This window comes from Pinus tabuliformis, chromosome 1_2 (genome assembly GCF_031772625.1).
Source record: "Pinus tabuliformis cultivar Carrire ecotype Pingquan chromosome 1_2, CPIR1, whole genome shotgun sequence".
In the NCBI taxonomy this organism is placed as follows: domain Eukaryota; kingdom Viridiplantae; phylum Streptophyta; class Pinopsida; order Pinales; family Pinaceae; genus Pinus; species Pinus tabuliformis.
In genome coordinates this window covers 935,457,725-935,479,365 of record NC_142298.1, presented here as the reverse complement: position 1 = coordinate 935,479,365, position 21,641 = coordinate 935,457,725, and the positions used below count along the sequence as shown (strand labels likewise).

The window sequence follows — 21,641 nt, the reverse complement described above, 5'->3', positions numbered from 1 at the left end:
CTGGTAGATGAACGTCTTCATCCTTCAGGGGCATAGAACAATCAACGGTGGCATACTGCACGACGGGTGGAAGATTTGGTCAGAAGAGCAGGATTGGCCGTCGGATGAAACAGAGGGACGACAAATATGGCTCAGCGGGAGGGAACAGGCGGAAGCGGGAACAGAAAAACATGAGCCGTCAGATCGCGGGCGGACAGATTCGATGGCCATCGCGATATCGCATCGGCAGAAGTCAAGGGGCGTAACCTTATACACATGGATTGCAATTTGCGATAGCGATATGGGCAGTAAGTTGTATTTATCGCACCGCTTTCGGAGGTCGGGCGGTAATCGTTCAAGGGCGAGCAATGCGAGTTATCGGGCGACGCGTGGCGGATGTGACAGGAGGAAAACCGATGTGATCGCGAGTTAACGCGCTGGCGGCTTGCGGAAGTGGGAGGAGCGAATATCGTTGGATCGAATGAATGGACGACGGAGGTCTGTCGGCAGGAGGTATCGGGAGATATGGGATCGGAATGGGCGAGGGCCATTGGATCTTGACGAAACTGATCGGACAGCGGAGGAGCGGTCGCAATATCGCATCAAAGGAAGTCAAGGGGGGAGCCTTTATACCTACATGGATGCAATTGCGATCAGAGATTAGACCCGGACCCAATAAAGGGATAAACTGCTTTTAAGAATATCGCATCCGATAGGGGCAATCGGCAATCGTCCATCAGCGATACTATACACATGATTTAAAAAGACCTCCTGAAAGCTGCGATTGCGATTGCGATTGTGGCGGGGGGTCGTATGGGCGCGGGTTATATGTGGTTTTAACTTTAGCGCTTGGGGCTCAAGGATGAAGGCTTTCATATGATTTCTGGTAGCAAGCCCCAGGAAATGGAGGTGGAAGGAGGATGGAAGAGGTGGAGGGGAAGGTGAAAGTGATCGGTATGAGCTTCTTTTGAACCAAACCAAGAACCAAGCCGACTTCTGTCCTCTGAACATCAGCAACATGTAGCAGAGCTAACACTGGCTCCTTCTGGGGATGAGATCCTCCCTGTGAGGCCTCAAGAACTGCAGACCAATGCCTTCATGCAAAATAAGCTTAAAAACATTGCCTAGTATTCCATTGGGCATGGAGTCTAATTAGGTCTATGCTAAAACCTGTAAAAGAACATGCTTACAATCATTAAGGCTCGAAAACCTTAAACCACATAAATCTTCAAAAACTGGTCATCCACTGGACCATCAAAACTATTTCTCCTCCTCTCGGCCGGCCTATCAGCATGTTCGTCAAAGATCTGCAAAATTGGGTTGATTTGATCCTCTAACTCAAAAAGTTTAGGGCATTTGGTCTTATCAGGTAGAGATGGCTTGTATTTCACCCCCTCTTTGTATGCTCTCATCCTTGGATGTTCTTCGTGGAAGCCTTTGTACGCCTGCTGAATAACAATGGTTGCTGCATACTTGACTATGTCATTTGTGGCTTGCACAATTAATATGAATGGTGAACCAATGTATTCTTGTGCGGGGGACACAAGGACTTCATCTGCTCCTGCATCTTCCTTAGAACAGTCTACATCCAAGGAGGTGTCCCAAAACTGTGCATCCTCTTCCTCTGTGATATGGCAAACTGCCCTTTCAAGTTGTGTGGAGGCCAACTGGGCAGGCTTCGGAATATCAAGACAAATATTATCCATATCATCCTTGGGCATTGAATTCTGGCCTGCTTCAGTGCCTAATGGGCAATTATGAGGGATTGTCACTTGAGCAGACAGAGAAACATAAGATGATGGGGAGCTTTCTTCTCCCTTTTTGATCACTGGACTGGGGATAATAGCAGGCGGGTCAATTTGCAGATCTGCATAGTCATTGAAAGTTGGGCTGGCTTTAGGCTCAGACTCTTCGAGGATGGTAGGATCTGCCGCTAGCTGCTTCTGCTGATAAGCTTGTTGTTCTGCAGGTACAACAAACTCACGAGCAGTGCCTTTGGATAATGATTCTTCATAGGCAGCTCTGGTTAAGAAAGGGGCACTGCCCTTATCTTCCAAACCATGGACCTCATCCTCTTCTTCAAAACGCTCTTCCTCCATGACTATACTCTGAAAAAGGGTCTTCACCCTTTTGTCTTCATTTGCATCTTTGTTTCTTTGCAAAATCTGCAACTGCTCCTTTGCTCCTCTATATAGATTTGGATTTGGAAGAGCAAAGGTACTAGGAGCTCCTGCTTCCTCAGAATGCTGCTCAGCTCTTAATCTGGAAACTCTAGAGGCTAATGACTCTATCATCCTGGCCAATTTATTGATCTTAGGATCTGAGGATGATGAGAGCTCACCCCTCTGTCTTCTCCTATCAGCATCACCTTCGAGCCTCTCTGCAGCTATGATGTTTGATTCTACTTCAAAGGCTGCATCTTGCATATCAACCAAAGAAGCACATCTTCTTTCTCTTAACAGCAGGCAGAACTGAGAATCGAAGGCATTGGCATAAGTGAGCATAGCAGAAGTAGGGGTAGGTTTCACTTCAGCTGGTATTCTGCTGTACATATGGTTGAATCTGATATTGAAATCAGACAGCAGCTCACCATTCTCCCTCTGCAAGTTCCCAAATTCAGTATGATAGTAGAGCAGATCTTTCTTATCCCCCCAGTGCTTTAGGAACACATCATCTAAGGCCTCAATGTCTGCTATAGACCTAGGGGTTAATTCTCTGAACCATTTCCTAGCTTCCCCATCTAGGCTTTGGACAAAAACCCTCATCCACACATCATTTTCACTTATATCTAAGTTATCAGCATAACTATAAAAGGATTCAAGGTGTTCTTCAGCTGATACTCCCTCCGTACCAGTAAACTTAGGCATATATTTCTGATAATCTCCTGCAGGCATGGCATTTAAAGGAACAGGCAAGACCAAGGGTCCATATCTAGCAGCTATGATTCTTTCCATCTTCGTAGGTGCTTGCTGGCCTGCCATGACTGGGAAAGGTGGAAGGGTACTGGTCGTTTGGATGATAGAAGGCTGAGAAACGAACAACAGAGCAAGAGGGCATTGATGGACTAAATGGGGGACTTATTGAACAAGGAGCTCTATGAATCTCTGAAGGTATTTCTTCACTAGCAGAGATACATGGGATTTTTTAGGCTTACCTGATCCTGATGCTCCTTTCTGTGATGTTTCCTTCGATTTGAAAATCTTCTCAGGGTCAGGGACTGGAACAGCTGGTGATTTCTGAGGATTTCTTCGAGTGTGTCTCACGAACTGAGCCAGGACTATAGTGTGGAGTCACCAAAGGTTGGTCTTCCTCCAGTGGAGTCGCCAGATAGATGATTACAACCATAAATGTGCCCAAACTTTGTCTATCATCAAAATCTGGAACTGTGTTGTCTCCCAAGGAAGCTGAGCTTCAACCTCCTCTCCCCGGCAACGGCGCCAATTAATGTTATCACCCCAAGAAACTCTCCTAGGTTGTATCTCAGAGATGCTTGGGAACATTACAAACTCAACAAAATGTTGGAAATGGATGAATGGAAGGAATGATGCTTGTTCAAGCCAGATAACCACTTCTACTATGCTTAACTCCAGACATGGGTGAACACCCTTAGACTACAAGGCTATAGACCACCAATTACTCACAGTTTGAGGATTAGGTGTACATGGAGAACACTGATCACACCAGCAGATGCACAAGACCATGTTATGGCTGGCTGCAACCAGTAAAGAGGTCTGCAAATCTATTTCCTATTGCACAGACAGGATGACAGCTCTCTGGCACTAAGTAAACAGAAACCTGCATAACACATTCAATGATACGTACTAGACTTCAACACAGAGGTGGGATGACAGCCCCTCTAATGCTAAATATCGAGAGCACATGAACAAATGCATAACAGGCACAGCCTAGAACAGAGTAGAAATGGAAAGTGAGCAATTAACAACAAAGGAAGCTTGTATTAGCTGAAAATGAAGACCAGACGTTGCAAGTATCAAAGTAGTTACAGTCTCCAGAAGTTGAACCTTACATCAAAACAACAACCATCAACCCCGATTACATCTGTGTTCTGGGTATATATAGAGTTTAATTACAAAGATATTCTGCGGTTCTATGCATGGAGGGGTCATAATGAACCACCAACCGCTTTAACTCTCTGATGGAGTCTCTGGTGCAGTCTGCTGCTTCAGTGAACAAAATTGATCTTCTCGGATGCTCTGCTGTACTTCTCGAGCAGGTGGAGTGTAAGATGGATGAAATTCCATAACTGATAAATGCGCTGGTCTGCTCGAGGCACATCCTCTTCCCTTCGGCCATACTGTTTCTTGAATGCAGCTGTTGAAGATGAAATACTCCGGGCACTGGTAGATGAATGCCTTCGTCCTTCAGGGGCATAGAACAATCAACGGTGGCATACTGCACGACGGGTGGAAGATCTGGTCAGAAGAGCAGGATTGGCCGTCAGATGAAACAGATGGATAACAGATATGGCTCAGCAGGAGGGAACAAGCAGAAGCGGGAACACACAAACATGAGTCGTCAGATCGCGGGCGGACAGATCCGACGGCCATCGTGATATCGCATTGGCGGAAGTCAACGGGTGTAACCTTATACACATGGATTGCGATTTGCGATAGCGATATGGGCGGTAAGCTGTATTTATCGCACCGCTTTTGGGGGTTGGACGGTAATCGTTCAAGGGCGAGCGATGCGAGTTATCGGGCGACGTGTGGTGGATGTGACGGGAGGAAAACCATTGTGATCGCGAGTTAACGCGCGGCGGCTTGCGGAAGTGGGAGGAGCGAATATCGTTGGATCGAATGAATGGACGACGGAGATCTGTCGGCAGGAGGTATCGAGAGATATGGGATCGGGATGGACGAAGGTTGTTGGATCTTGGCGAAACTGATCGAACGGCGGAGGAGCGGTCGCAATATCGCATCAGAGGAAGTCAAGGGGGGAGCCTTTATACCTACATGGATGCGATTGCGATCAGCGATTAGACCCGGACCCACTAAAGGGATAAACTGCTTTTAAGAATATCGCATCCGATAGGGGCAATCGACAATTGTTCGTCGGCGATACTATAGACATGATTTAAAAAGACCTCCCGAAAGCTGTGATTGCGATTGTGGCGGGGGGTCGTATGGGTGCAGGTTATATGTGGTTTTAAATTTAGCGCTTGGGGCTCAAGGATGAAGGCTTTCATATGATTTCTGGTAGCAAGCCCCGGGAAATGGAGGTGGAAGGAGGATGGAAGAGGAAGGTGAAAGTGATCGGTATGAGCTTCTTTTGAACAAAACCAAGAACCAAGTCGACTTCTGTCCTCTGAACATCAACAACATGTAGCAGAGCTAACACCTCCCACCTCTCGCTTGGTCGTATTACTCCCCCATACATTGACTCCGCCTTACCTCCATGTTGTCCGTTGCGTAATATATAATGCTGGCCTACATATACTCCCATATAACCCTGCTATACTGCCTCCCCATACCACGCTGTCCCGTTATATAACACTGTCATAATATATAACGCTGGCTCGACAATTATATCAATTTTTTATATCTCATATCAGTTACGCTGTTTGCCTCCATTGGGTCCCCCCATACATTGAATGTGGGTAGTTGGTCCTAGTTATACAACATATAACACCTCCCCATTTACCCCCTCCCCCATATACTACCTTCCCCATACACCACCTTCTCCATATAACCCTCCCCCATATAACAACTCTGTCATATATATATATACCAGAAGTGCATTTTTTTTACACAAATTACCACCAAAAGTGAATTTTTTACAGTATATTGCCACCATAATTCATTTTTTACACTGTACACAAATTTTAAATTGCATTCATTGATATCAATTGTTGGAGTAGTTCTCTCTGGAAAAGAGAACTATCCTGAATGGTCAAGGAAGATAAAACACACTCTCATTTTCAATGAGTTGTGGAGAGGAGTTTGTGAAGGAGAAGGAGATAATGAACCTACAAAGCCCACTTCAGATAAGGAGATTTCCATTTGGGAAAACAAGAACAACAAGGCCTATGCCTTGATTGTAGCATCTGTAAATGAATAGGTGAGTTGTCATATTTCATCGTTTTCAAATTCTTTTGAAGCCTTATAGAAGTTGAAGGAATTGTATGACTCACACTCTGAACTTGAAGTTGTCCAATTGATGATTAAATTGTTCAGTCTTGAATTGAAAAATGATGACCCTCTTGCTTTAGCATCAGAAGTAAGATCCATTATGCATGATATAAAAACCACTGGTGTTCAAATAGACATTCTTCTCATAGCTTATGTCAAGGCACTATATCACACTTATTCAAATTATCTTGAGTCATTGAAAGCAAGTGGAAACCTTAAGGAGATTACCTTTGACTCCCTTGAGAAGAAGTTTGCTGAGAGAGAGAAGGCTTTTGGGAAGAAGACAACTCCTCAGTCTTCTGAAGAAGTGTTGTGTCTTGCACATATGGAGGAGAATCATGCAAAAGATTCTTCTAGAGGAAGAGGTGGCCGAAGAGGAGGTGGCCGAAGAGGAAGAGGAAGAAGGAATTTTAGAGGCAGGGGGGCATATAGTTCCAAGGAGAAACGACTGATCTTCATTGCATATGTTGCAATAGAGATGGACATGATGCATCGACACGTAAGTTGCCTTGGGACAAAATTGAGCAAGAAAGAAATGAAGCCAAAGGTAAAACCAATGACAAAGCGAAAGGTAAAGCACTTGAATCCGCCCATTATGTTGTGGCACATTGCAGTATTGGAGTAACTGAAGACTTGTTCAATGCTTCACTTGCTTCATGGCAAAATGATTGGTTGCTTGATTCAGGGGCAACCTGCCACGACTTTAAGAAGAGATTTTTTTGAAGAATTTACTGACATTGTTGATGGAGCAGTGTACTTTGCAGACAAGTCAAAACTCAAGCCATCAGGGCTTGGCACAATCAAGTTCAAACTACCTGGTCTTCCAGACTTTCTTCTGCATGATCTTCTATATCTCCTGGAGCTGAGGAGAATCTTGTTGTCTTTGGTCCACATTTGCCAGCAAGGACACTCCATTCATATGTTTGATGGCAAGGTTGAGGTCAGAAAAGCATCAGATCTCTCACTTGTCATGACGGGGATAGAATAAGAAAGACTTCTAAAGCTGCAAGGAACCTCTGCTCGTGCACAAAACTTTTCGTAAGTTCTCATTATGATGAAGGTACATTTCCATCAAGTCTTTTATGACATGCTAGATTTGGACACTTGAACTATGATAACCTTCTTTTGTTGAAGAAAAGTGGTATCAGTGGTTTGCCTACAATTCCTAGGAAACTTAAGCAATGTGATGCTTGTATCTTAGGAAAGCACAACAAACAGTGTTTTCATGATTCACATTGCAGAGCACATAGAAAACTTGAACTTATTCATTCAAACGCATGTGGCCCAATGCCTGTTCCTTCTGCAAATGGAAATAAATATATGATGACATTTATTGATGTCTACACCAGAATGTGTTGGGTTTATTTATTGAAGAACAAATCTGATGCTTTTCAAACATTCAAGAACTTTCATGCATGGATTGAAAATGATGCACACTCTCATATTGGCTCTATTAGCACTGATAATGGAAAAGAATACACTTCAAATGAATTTGAAAACTATCTTCGCCAGCATGGGATAAAACATAAAACCACTGTGCCTTATAATCCCCAACAAAATGGTGTAGCTGAAAGAATGAACAAGACAATCTTGAATATGGTACGTTCCATGATGTTTTTCAAGAATGTAAAATTGATGTTTTGGGCTGATGCAGTTCTATGTGCTATGTATATAAAGAATAGGTGTCCATTTAATGCTATTAGAAGCAAGACTCCTTATGAAATGTGGTATGGCTACATTCCTTCGGTAAAACATCTCAGGGTCTTTGGTTCGACCTGTTATGCCTTGATACCTAAGGAACAAAGAAACAAACTTGGTGCAAAGAGTCATAAGCGTATCTTCTTGGGGTATTCAAATACCTCCAAAGCATACTATCTTTATGATGAAGTTAATAAGAAGTTTGTAGTATCTAGAGATGTGATATTTCTTGAATCTTCCATGGTTGACAATGTTGTTGAGCGACAACTTGATCTCTTGGATAGATTCAGACATGCAAAATCTTTTCAAGAATTTGATAATGAGATTCCACATCTTGAAGGGGGGATTCCTATATTGGATCAATATGTGGAATCTTCTTCTGAAGCACTTTCTCTTTCGCATGAAGCTCCAGTCACTGATCCAGATGACACTTTAAGTGATGTAATTGACAGAATTGGGAGACTAAATGTTGACTCATCCCTGTCTCAAGCAACTGAGCAGCTTGGGCCATCTCAAAAAGGTCCTCCAAAATGGCTAACAAAGACACTTGAAAGTGTTCATCTTTGTGAGGGTGGAAAGATAGGAACAAGAAGTACAACCAAGCAAAATGGAGGTGATGTAGAAGATTCTGATTCATTTGATACATATGGATGTTTGTTATGATTGTTACTTGAGCTTCATAAACTTCAGATAGTTACATATTATGCCAAAGATAGAGTCTAGATAAGGAGCCCAAAAAAAGGCAATGAAACCCCACAAACAATAATTAAATGATTTCAAAATTCAAACTTTGTTTCTTCAATGCAAGTGAACTGCTGAATAATGATCCAAGAGCGATTGAAACTACGCAAGACTTAGAATTGATCTTTAGAGAATGTGTGCAAAGAATGGTTCAGGTGATGTGTGATTAGGGTATTTAACCAACCTGCAATTTTCTTAGAACAATCCATAAAGTAGCTCTGGATCAACCTCAGACTTAGCACAAAAACTCCTCCATAAGTTCACGGATAAAGTCTCAGAAGTTGATGATGATACAACCTCAAGCTTTGATTGGTTATGACTACAAAATAATCTTCCTAAGAAGCCGAAGATATCTCTTGATGTCAATCAAAACACACCTTATGAATATTGTTACATACCTTGGTTCATCAGCGAATGAGGCCACAGAGAATTGTCAACTGTTAAAATATGAAACTGCGGTCAAATTCCACCTTGGACAACTCATATGATGGAGATGATGATGGCACTGAATTCCTCTTTTCGAGCGGACCAAAATAGACCTAAAGATCACCTTGTTTGGACAAGAAGTTGGATTTTGGATTTCTGTACCCACACATGCACATTTGGATAGGTCGGTCTCAACATTAAATGGACATTGTTGGATACCCATGGAAGCCTATAAATACAAGTGACCTAGAGCTCATTTGGACATCACCAACAAAACATCTTCTTTTCTCATTGATTGGCTCACACAATTCTGAGGCAAGGTCGACAAAGAAAGTTTGCAAAGGTCCGAGATTTCAGGGTCCGAGACTCGTAGTTGATCTAGGGTTTCTCGGCTATATTCACAGGCTTGTCACTGAGCAATTTCGGCTTTAGTCACTGGCACATAGGGATCAAGGGAGTTACTGGGATCCTATAGTTGCTCTCACAACCCCTCATTCATGTGACTGGGGCTTTGATTGAAGTTGACCATTGACCGAAGTAATCTACAACTGACCGAAGACTAGAGAAGTTGTCTCTGATATAATCTGACATTGGAATTTCTTTTTGAATGTTATTGGGTAGATTGTCTCCTTTGTCATGGCATTTATTGTTCTATCTTCAATTACTTTTAATGAATCGAAAGACTAATTGTAATTGGAAACATTGCTAATTGAAGTGTCGAATTGGGCTAAAGTAACTGATACAACATAGAACAATCTGAAAATTAACATGGTATCAGAGCTAAGGTGAAGGGCAAGCCCAAGAGGAGACAAGCTTTGAAGCAATCATCTTTGGAAAGCTGAAAGAGCTGATCTTGTCAAAGTCAAGATGACTTTCTTCTTCAAGAGTGATGAAAAGTTGGGTGACTCATCCAATTTTGTTGCATGGAAATTCAGGTTGGAGATCATAGCTAATAATAATGATGTTTTGGACTGCATTCAAGGAAAAGTACTTGAACCTTCAAAGAATGCTTCCGCTGCTATCAATAACAAGCACAAGAAAGGCGAGTTAAAAGCAAAGCAAATTATAGCTGATGGTTTACAAGATAATTTACTTGCATATGTTGGAAATTTGAGAAGGTCTAAAGACATGTATGATAAGATAGATGGCATGTATGAGGTCAACAATTTGAATGAAATCATCTCCTTGAAAGATCAACTCAAAGACACCAAGATGAAAAAAGGAGAATCTGTGCAATCCTACATAATGAGGATATCTTGTCTTAAAGATCAATTGCAAAGAGTTGGAGAATCTGTGTCTGATAGGGAATTGGTGATTATGATTCTAAGAGGTCTCCCTTCTATTTGGGAAACCTTCATCCCCATAAGCAACAACAATGTCCTCCTGTCATTTGATGAAATTGTAGGAAAGCTCACTCAAGAAGAGTCAAGGATGATCTCAAGAGGAAGGATTCAAAAGCACAAAGAAGGAGAACCCTCTGCATTCATCACTCATGACAAGAAGAAGAAAGGGAAAGGAGGTCCATCAAGAAAGCCTCCTCCTCGAAATCCATGTAGAAGAAAGGAATATGTGAATATCAAATGCTGCAATTGTCATAAGAAAGGCCACTATGCTCGAGATTGCCCTGAGAAGAACAATGGACAACGTTATAATACTAGAAGCAACAACAACAGGTTCAATGATCAAAGAAGAAGAGATGACCGAAGAAGTGACCGCAATGAAAGAGATGAAAGAAGAAGAAGAGATGCTCCAAGTGACCATGAAGAAGATTGTCGTCCTCAAAGGAAGTGTCATACCAGAATACCAGAATACCCCCGCATCCCCCTTTTTCAAAAAGTGTCATCAACATCCTTGTCCTCACATATAGTCAAACCAACTCTGAAACAGTCCTAGTTTATATTATCGAGTGAGTAAATAAAATCATAGTAACATCATGATATATGTTTGTATCCATAGAAAAATGTCATGCACTTATTTAGGAATGGTGATTCATCTATTTAAGCAAGAGCAAGTGAGAGTTGAGTGTAGCATGTTCATTGTGAAGAAGGAGAGCAAGTGTTGAGTGTGTGCAAGAGAAGTTTGAGAGCAAGTGAAGAGCAAGAGAAAGGGAAGAGCTGGATCAAGTATGAAGGACAAGATCTGATCAAGAGAAGGCGGAGATATTCAAGCAAAGACGATGAGTTGCCCTTCCTAGCTTGTTGAGCCTCGTCCTCAAGAAGAGTTGTCATCGATAGGCCTCTTGTCATGTTGATCCTTAAACTTAGCATATCTCTCACAGGTGACCTCTCTAAAGGGAAGCCTCCCATTGGTGAAAGTCCATAAAGAGGAGGCGGTAGTGGCTGTGGTGACAGTTGGCCACTCCTCGTTGTTGTTCCGTAGTCTAGTTTTTTCCTTGTAGGTTACCCTCTACAAGTCCTGCTAGATTTTGAGGCAACAATAACGTTGAGGAAGAGCATATGATTCACCTCTGTATATACTTGTCTGCCTTTATTTTCTTTTGTAAATACTTTCCTGTTAAATCTGAGGAGGTATTTCTCAAAAAAAAAGTATCTGTTTGGTCCATTGTGAGTAGCTTTTGAACATTTGTTCTATCAACCAAGTGTTTACTAAACTTCAATTTGATACTGCATTAAAAAATGATACATGAAGCATTAGGATATCTACTAAATTACAATTGTAATAAATCATAGTTCTTTTGTGGTTTCCTAATGACATGATTGCGAATAAAATATAATTATACATTGTGGAACTAGAGCTCAGTGACTGAACTTTTGAATTGCAGATTGCATTCCTTAATGCATAGCATAGGCTCATAGGTGGATGGCATTTTAAATACATATAACATAACCATTGTATGTCGTGATATCTGGCTGTATATAAGCTATAATATTGCCTCCATTAAAGAAACTGACCAAATTCACACCAAGATATCCTGCTAATGCCAGTGCTAGGATCCAGTCAGCTTGCAAACTAAATATTGTTTTCCAATCAACTATTACTATGCTTATGTTCTAATCCATACAATTTGCTGGTCATCATAAAACAATGCATAAAAAGAAATTCACAAGCCATAAAATTGCCCTTGCAGATGCCTCCTCTATGGAACCTATAGTCAGACACTACAGGTGGTCCATCTATGGGAAACATTGGTTGCGTTAAATCACCCTAGAAAATGGTGTACCCTCCCCAAAAATTCTGAAAGTGTAACATAGCCTTTCCCATAGTTTCAACCAATTGTGCATCTGGTTCTGCATTTCTGCCTGCCTGTACAAGCTCTTTAGCAATGGCCTGCATCTGCCAAAGGACACTATGGAAATTCATATACGATACATGTCTGAATTTTCTTGAACCAAAATATTTATTATTTGGTATCTTAAAAATTCATGGGTTTATAGTTGTCTATTACAAGATGCAACACAATTTAAGAAAAGTCTATGACGCAATCATCATCAGAATTTTTTCATGATGCATCTGTGATTTCTTGTGTGCTATAGTAACATCGATTTTTTTTTGCATGTGATTAAATAGGAAATACCAAGTAGCCTGGAGGTCATAGTAGGAGACGAATACAGGAAAACAAATGAAACTAGTCTAAAATTTTAGATGCTTATTAATATATGAAGTAGCTGTGCCTACGTAGAAGACACTGCAAGAATGTATAGGATACACCAAAGGCCATCTTTGCCATTAACTTTTTGTAGATACTCAGTTATCAACAAGTGAAATTAATGAAGTTTCATTGGCTTGGGAGAACTACCATATTGAGAATGGTAAATGTCAATAGATATATTGACGAAATGCGATTAAGGCCATGACAAACATGAACTGCTATTTGCATTTTTGAAAAATTAATTGTGGATATCATATGTATCATTTTGTAGAGTTTTGCTACCGGAGTATAACAATGGAAGATGAAATTTAGAATAGGTTAGAAGGTGCCTAATCGAATTTTATTTGGCAGGAAATCGGCACATACTTCATGGATATTGTTAATTCTTCACATAGTTATGCCACTGGTGGAACATCTGCTGGTGAATTTTGGTATGTGCAATGAAATTTTTTTGTTTGAGCTTCACTTGATTAACTATTACATATAAAGGGATAGCATCAGAGTTCCTTACCTAGTCATTGCAATAATTTCTTCTTCTTTTTTACTCTAGAAAATTCTCATTGTGCCCCCATACTAATTTTTTTGGCAAACTGCGTTAGTAGTCAAATGGGCATAGATTTTACAATAATTTAATTGGTCAATATCCTTCCATCTTTTTTTATTCTGCTTACAATGGTGAGAGAAGGGTTGTGAAGTATAACCAAAATGGCCTTATCTTTCTAGAAATAGGTTATTTAGTGATCACCTTGACTATAGTTTCAGATTGATATGTTTTAAAGATGGTGTTAGAGTTCCTTACCTATACGTTGGAATCGTTTTTTCTCTAGAAACTTCTCATTGTACTCCATACCATTTTTTAGGTCAATTGCACTACTTGTTAGAGTGGCATAGATATTATATTAATTTATGTTGATTTTTCATAAGAGAATTCTGAATTTCTAATCTGATAATTACTTTCCAATGATTTCTTAATCAAGTGCCTTATGTCACATAAATCATTAAGCAATTATATATCGGAAATCTCAACAATAATGCAATAATGGCGGTAGGACTATGTTACACGAAACTTCTACGAACCCGACATTTCGAGACGTACCCTTACGCGAAACGTGAAACTCCCCCATAATGTAATCATCTATGAGAGTTAATATAGACTTGGTTTTTCTTCTAAATTGTAATCTATGGGTCTTATTCCATTTTTCTTGCAAGATATTGTGCTATTCACTTATATATATATATATATATATATATATATATATATATATATGACGTTTTGGATGACGTTTCGGCCGATGTTTCCATTTTTGGGAGGTGGCGTTTCTAAACTTACCTGTTTCGAAAACTCCAAATGTTTCGGCACTTCGTGCAACTTAGCGGTAGGATCATAAAGAGATAGACAAACTCATAAATAGACACAAATTTTCACATGGGAAACCCAAACTTGAGAAAACCCAAAAATATTTTCTAGTAGAAATTTTTCAGTTCAACAAAGTTACAATCTGATATTCATAAGTCAAATTAGGTTAAATAGACCACAAAAATTTCACAGGTCAAACTTGGTCAGCACCACAACTTGGTCAAATTCCCTATAATATAGCTTGGTCCACTGCCTCATAAATGTGGTCAAAGTGCTTGTTACTGCTCAAACTAGATGGGTCCTAGAAGGGGATCCTAAAGGGGCAACTGCTAGGTGAAGGGAAACAATGGACCAATAGCCCACTGTCACCTCAGCGAAAGCTCCCTACTCTTTATTGACTTTCACCGATGGGAGGAGACTTGGTATGAAGGGAATCACTAAAATAAATGAGTCAATGAAGGGAGAAAGAGTGATCCTTAAAGGCCTATTCACAAGAGAGACTCAAATTGTGGTTTGCTTGCTTGAAAAGAAATGTGTAAGGCTCTCTAAGAAGGGCCAAGGGGATTTCAAGGGCTAGGGTTTGTAAATAAGACTTGCAATGGAGGGGCCTAGTCCAAGAAATCTTCATGAAAACTTGGATTCCAAGTGGTCTTTGTGAAATTACCTTTAAGAGTTTGTGGGACCACATAGGACCCAATGGACCCACAATTAGGTCAAGGGGGTAGAGTTGATCAATTAAGGGTATGCTTGATCTAATTGAGGAGGAAAAGGAGATCAACGGAGGATTTTTCAACCATCTCAATGAGGTCACTAGCCAAGGGAGTCAAAGGGCAAGATTCAATCTCGGAGCTAGGGCTTGAGATATCTCAAGATCCCACTGTCGGAATGGCTTCAAATTTGGAGTGCTCCTAGGAGACACAACAACGCAGTAGAGGCTAGGAGATTGAAGTTTTTTGACTTGCAGTTTGTGAGAAATGTGATGCCCTAGGTCTCCTATGGAGGCTAGGCCTAGAAGAAAGAGAGAGAGGCAATAAAAGGTCAGCTTTATGGTGATCACCTATGGAGGAACAATGCCTAATCCTTTTGGGAGAAATGGAGTCAAGAAGATTCCAATGTTTGGGATGGTTTCACTTCATCAAGGAGGCCTCTAGAACAATTTCGCATGGCAATTAGGGCATGGGATAATTGCTTCAAGGTCTTTATACTTCAATGTGCAATATGTGATGACTTATCAAGATAAAATTTCAACAAAATATCTCTAGGAAAATTCACTTATTCAAACATGGCCCATGACATGATGCAACGCTAATAAAAGACAAATTTCCACTCTTTCACACAAGAAAAGCAACAAAATTTCAACTAGTAAAGCAAAATTCCCCAACAACATGCATGTGACTTAAAAAAATGATAAATAGCATTTAAAGAGCACTTACATGTGAGAACAAGTATATCCAATCATCATCATATGCCAATATAGAAGCTCCAAGACAAAAACGAGGAGATCCAAAAATCAAAATTCATCCATCCATCCAATTTCGTCCTCCAAAAGGAATAGTGAAAAGCTCTTAAGAGAGAATGATCCAATCCAAGTGATGATGAGAGAATGAATCAACTCATCATCTATTTATACAATGTCTAATGAATTAGATTTAGCTAATTTGGGCCTAACTTAGCCCCTAGAATAAAATAATGTGCAAAATAACAATAACATTGGTGACAAGCCCACCAAATAGCTCAATAATACATGAATAAGCCTCTCAAGAGGGTCGAATGATCTCCAAAGTGAGTCGTTGGGCCTTTGAGGAGGCTTGATGAAGTCCAGGGGGTGCCATAATGAAAAGGACTCCAATCATAGTGGACAAGGGGGTTGTAATCCAATTAAGAACCTGTGGTGCTCCCAAGTGGGTGTGGGGGCACAAGGACATTCTCATGGGTCTCCAAATGGATCAAATTTGCTTGTAGACCATTTGTAAGGGCTGGAGTGATGACATAAACCATCCATCTGCAGTGGGAGATATCTTGGAGCATCTGCCAACTGTATGGTGCAACTGTGGAGCCGACTGGGCATTGTGGACCAGGTACATCATCCTTATCCAAAAGGTGGAACACGAGCAATCAATGAACACTGCTAGGGATCCATGAAGTGATATTTGCTATGGTGGAGGCCCATGGCTCTGAATGCTCACCTTGCAAGTGCTAATGTGGCCCTCTAGAGGACTGGGATCTCGTATAGGGAGACCAAGCCCTAAATGACCCACTTGCAATCTTGTATATGATCCAATGCACCCCCTTGCCTTCCAATACAACAAATCATTAGAATAATCAAGTAATAATGCTTACAAGTTATGGGATCAATGGGGCACTTCATGGTGGCATGCCCTTCCATAGTGGACTTTGGCAAGTACAAGTGTCTCCAAGCACAAAAGGGGGCTAACCAAGGACCCAATTAGGTGGTTTCAACCTCTAAAGGGGTTAACCAAGGACCCTATTAGGTGGTTTCAACCTCTAAAGGGGGTGGCATTCCCATAGTATTGATCTAGGTGGATATTGTTGGCCAGCCACCTATTCCACTTGGACCCCCACCATTGTTTCTTTTAGTTCTTTTTAGTTTCCTTATTTATAGCACAATTTACTATTTTTGGCAGTTTTTCAGGTCTTGAACTTCCAGAGCCGTTTTGAGGCCCTAAACGACGTTTTTGGGAAAACTGGGTCTAACATGGGTCATGCAAAAGTTGTAGTCCTCGGATAGATCTTTCTAACGAGGTATTGTGCACATCGAACAAAGATCGTATGCCAAAGTTACGACCCTAGGAAGTTGATGTACCAATTTAACCAAACGGGGCCCATAGTTTGGCGCTTCATCTCCTAGGGTTAGGTTTTTGGATGTTTAGGGTTTCCATTGTTTAAATAAATAGACCTTTGAGCCTCATTATAACACAGTTCAGAGGTATGTAGTCGCCACATCTCTTCTCAAAGATAAGCTACCATCGCTCGAGCTAGTCTTATTTCCATTCTGTTTGTAAGCATATTTCAGTATTTTACATTAATAAATGAAGTATTATTTTTGTTGCATCTCTGTATTTATGGTGATCTTTCTAATTTGTTGCATTCCTGTTTAAATCTGGATCAGTGGTATCAGAGCGGTCTGCTTGTTCTATGTTTTTCTTTGCATGTCCTCGACGAGGTCAGGATATAAGGAGTTAGGGCTCGATCTGGTTGAACCTTTGCAAGATTAGCCTCGCAAACCCCGACGACCTCCCATGGCAGAAGAAAAGAAAGACGAGGGGGTAGGAGATCCTATTAAAATTTCGCTCGAGGAGGCTCCACTCCTTTTTAAGGTACAAGTAAACTCTGACATTCCCATATTTGAGGGCCAAATAGATGCAGATGCCGTAGATAAATGGTTAAATCTGCTAGAAGGATATTTTTCTGTTCATGATTTTTCCAGCTGAGAAAAGATTACTTTTGCTCTTCTCAAAGCCGCCCCCCATGTCAAGGACTGGTGGGAAACCTACTGCGAGTAGAAAGATGAAAGTACGACTTCACTGTTTTCAGCCGCACCCACTTGGAATTCATTCCGGGATGCCATCAAGGAGTAGTACTACCCTGTCAGAAGCTATGAGGATAAATACATAAAGTGGACCACGCTGCAGCAGGGAAGGGACCAAGATGTGCCAGAGTTTACCAATGTTTTTCATACCCTTCGCACGAAGTTGGGTATCAAGGATTCTGAGAAACATTTGGTACTCAAGTACCTCGGTTGCCTACACAGGTACATCCAGGACAAGATGGAGTTCCTGGACATCTCCTCTCTCGGCACAGCGTACCGATACGCTATCAAGATCGAGCAGAAGTTTAAACAGAAGAAGCGAGACTTTGGATTTGCGAATCCGAAGCAAGGAAAAGGTGCCCCCAAAGCACAGAACAAAGGACAAAGCCAAGGCGGGGCGACCTAGGACAACCGCCAAAGCCGCAAGCACAGAACAACACCACAAAGCCAAAGAAGGACATGGGAAAGTGGTGCGAGTTCCATAAGAGCTCCACTCACAACACAAGTGAGTGTTGGGCCAAGCAGTCATTGGTGGCTGAGCTGAAGGCTTCGGAATCAGATGCATGTTCCGACTCTAAGTCAGAACCTAACAAGGGGAATGACAAAGGGAAGAAGATTATCGATGCGGAGCCGAACGCCACTGTTGCCACCACGAAGATCCAGAAGGAGGAACTCGAAGATCTAGAGGAGGAGGAGTGCCTCTTCCACTCCCAGATGTGGGTAAAGGGTTCCCCTCTACAGTTCATTATCGACAGCAGGAGCCAAAAGAACCTCATTTTGGCAGAGGTCGTGAAGTGGCTGGGCTTACCGACCATAGCACACCCACAATCATACATTATCGGGTGGCTTCACCAAGGACGGGATCTTCGCGTGAGCCATCAATGTCACCTTCCATACAACATCAAGCCCTTCATGGATGAGGTATTATGTGACATTGCTCCCTTTGATGTTTGTGATGTATTATTAGGCCAACCATATTTGTGGAAGCGACATGCTGTGTATGAGTCAAGGCCTCGTGATGTTATTGTTACTTTGGGAAATAAGTTGTACAGGATATCGGAGGTAGCACTGCCTACCGCCATTTCTTTGGTTACTGCAAAACAATACAGTAAGCTCATTTCCAAAACCGGGAAATTTGTTTTCCTAATGATACACCCTCAAGGAAAGAAGAAGACGATGGCCACGACCTCCAGACAGGGCCCCTCCACACGACAACAACAGATGGACAAGGTCGTGGAGGAGTATGAGGACATCTTCACCTCCCCTGCAGGGGTGTCTCTGCATTGTCAGGGCAAGCACTCCATCGATCTGACCCCAGGTGTGTTGTTTCCCAATGGACACATCTATCAGTGATCCGTTATGGAGAACGACGAAATTAAGAGGCAGATTCAGGTACTGCTGCAGAAAGGTCACATCCGGCCAAGTTCATCGCCTTGTGGGAGCTCGATCATGTTGGTACAGAAGAAGGATGGGACTTGGAGACTCTGTATTGACTATCGGGTGTTGAACAAGATCACTGTCCGGAATAGGTACCTGATCCCACGGATTGATGACCTTCTGGACCAACTCAAGGGGCAAAATATTTCAGCAAGATTGACTTGAAGTTCGGATATCACCAGGTACCAATCAAACCCTCTGATGTGTGGAAGATTGCCTTCAAAGCCAAGGAGGGCCTTTTCAAATGGTTGGTTATGCCTTTTGGGTTAACGAATGCTCCTACAACCTTCATGAGGCTGATGGATGACATCTTGCGGCCATTCACCAACTCATTTGTAGTGGTATACTTGGATGACATCCTGATCTTCAGCCAGAGTTGGGAAGAGCACCTCCACCACATTCGACAGGTTCTCCAAACACTGTGGCAACACAAGCTGTGTGCCAATTTGGAGAAATGCACTTTTGGCATGACCCAGGTTCAGTATCTGAGATACATTATTGATGAACGAGGGGTGCATGTGGATCCAGCCAAGATTCAAGTCATTCGGGATTGGCCAGCCCCAACCACTCTAACAGAGCATCGTAGCTTTCTGGGTCTTGTCAATTTCTACCGCAGGTTCGTGTTGGGATTCTCTCATATCACTTGGCCCTTGAGTCAAGTCACCAAGGGATGTAATATTCCTAATTAGCCATGGCTAATTGGAATATTCGATTTTGCTCAATTTTGCCTTCTATAGTTATTTATAAATAAAAAGGTGAGGAAAGGGGGACATAACTCACTTTTAGAATAAAGTCACTCCCTAGTAGCACGACGTTGTGACTTAAAGGGGAGCCAAGGGGGCCAAAGGACCACGTGGAGAAGGGGGCCCACGTAGACACTTGGAGGGACTGCGTAGATGAAGAGAAGCACGTGGCAAGAGAGAGAGGCTACATTGGAGGAGATGGGCCTTAGGGTTTGAGAGAGGCCAACGCTATAAATGAGAGAGGAGCCTCCTCATTTTGGCATTCGATTATGTTGCATTTGAGCTAGTCACTTTGACTTAGAGCACGCTGGCTGTTTAGCCTGTCTGCAACACTGTTTAGTGCATCGAGTGTCTCCGTTCGGAGATCTCACCCATAGCCCCGGGGGACTTTGAGTGCCTGCTCGGGCAAGGTAGTTTCATCAGTTGTTTGCAGGACGATTGATCTTTGGAGTTGAGGAGGAGTTGAGCATTTTGGGATGACTGCGCAGTCTTGAGAGAGGAGGATGCAGTTCTTTTGGTAGGAGCTCCGGGTTTGGTTTTGGTGGAGGATTTGAGCTGGGAGACTGAGCAAGGGATTAGCCCTTGCATCTTGGAGGATTTTGGTAGAGTTCTGGGCAGATTTTTGGAGATCTCTATTTAGTGGCAGCGCAGAGCCTTGAGGGACAGCGTAGATCCTCAAGGGGGTTATTTTCGGAGGTCAGCTATTTTAGAAATGCTTTCTGGGCTTTTCTAGATTTATTGAGCAGAGGCTGATTCTGGAGTTTCAGCATTTTCTGAGGGGGGGAACAACGCCAAATCCTCATTTGATTTCAGCAGTAGCAACAACACAACAGTTCTCCGGCAGCTTGGACGCAGTTCAGAGAGAGGCCATTCCCTTACTATTCTGAGTGTATTTCTTCACTTGCCTTGTGCAAGTCGAGGTGCTATCTTTCTGATCACCTCTTGTACTCTTTCCATTACTCAGTATAATAAAATGGCTTAGCATTTTTGTTTGCATTTCTTGAGTATCTGCTTATATTCCATGTTTACATTATTGTATGTTGCACTACTGTTATCTTTTATCACTTTGAGCTTCTCGACTACTATATCACTTGTGTGTTATTTGGTTGGAGTTGCTTGGGTTTGAGGAATATCCCTGAAACGGGATATTACAGTGGTATCAGAGCATAGATCTGGCTCAGCCTGTGAAGCTAGCAGTCTATGACATCGAGGGAGAAGCCCTAACCTATTACAGAGGTAGGAAATACAGAGATATTGAGCGTAGGTTGGAGAACACCTACGGAGAGGGAGACTGTGTTCGAGTGGTGGACACAGAACAGGAGCCTATGGTGGACGCAGAAGAGGAGGAGCCTGTGGTGGACTCAGAGCAGGAGGATTCGATGGCAGATGAGGACGGGAAGAGATTTGCGGACATGCTCCTCAAATCAGTGCAGGATCTGTCGAGGCAGATCGAGGTGATGGGGTAGAGATTCATGGCAGTAGAGGCTAGACAGTGTGAGAACCCATGGGTTTTTCAGGTTGGTGAGGGATCGGGTACATCCCACCATTTTCCAGAGTAGGGTGCCACTCAGCGTGATACTACTCAGCAGATGGCCTCACATGCCCCTACACGTTCTACCATGCCCACTTTCCTAGGAGCAGACACGGGGGCGGGAGCCCAGTAGGAGGCAGAGCCTGGTCATATGGGCGATTATTTTGCAGAGTACCAGGCCTATGGGCAGGAGTTTAGGGATGCTCTCTCATTTAGAGACTTTGTTCAGCTCCAGCGGGATAGTAGACCCCGCGACCATCACAGAGGATACCAGCATTATCATGATGGGGACACCCATCGCACAACTAGTAGATTCCACTTGCCTATGTTTGATGGCTCATCAAACAGTTCGGCAATGTCTTGGGTGGAGAAGCTGGACATTTATTTCCAGCTTAACCAGATGTTGAAGACAGAGGCCAT

At 42.3% G+C, this 21,641-nt stretch overlaps 1 protein-coding gene across 3 annotated transcripts in view; it reads left to right on the top strand.

Annotated features, from left to right (window-relative positions):
* LOC149209014 (uncharacterized) overlaps nucleotides 1-21,641 on the top strand; it is a 439,985-nt gene that overhangs the window by 180,100 nt on the left and 238,244 nt on the right. For all 3 annotated transcript variants that reach the window (XM_089396251.1, XM_089396252.1, XM_089396250.1), the window contains one exon: nucleotides 12,955-13,034. In XM_089396251.1, coding sequence (XP_089252377.1) covers nucleotides 12,955-13,034 — 80 coding nt within the window. The remainder of the gene's footprint in view (nucleotides 1-12,954; nucleotides 13,035-21,641) is intronic.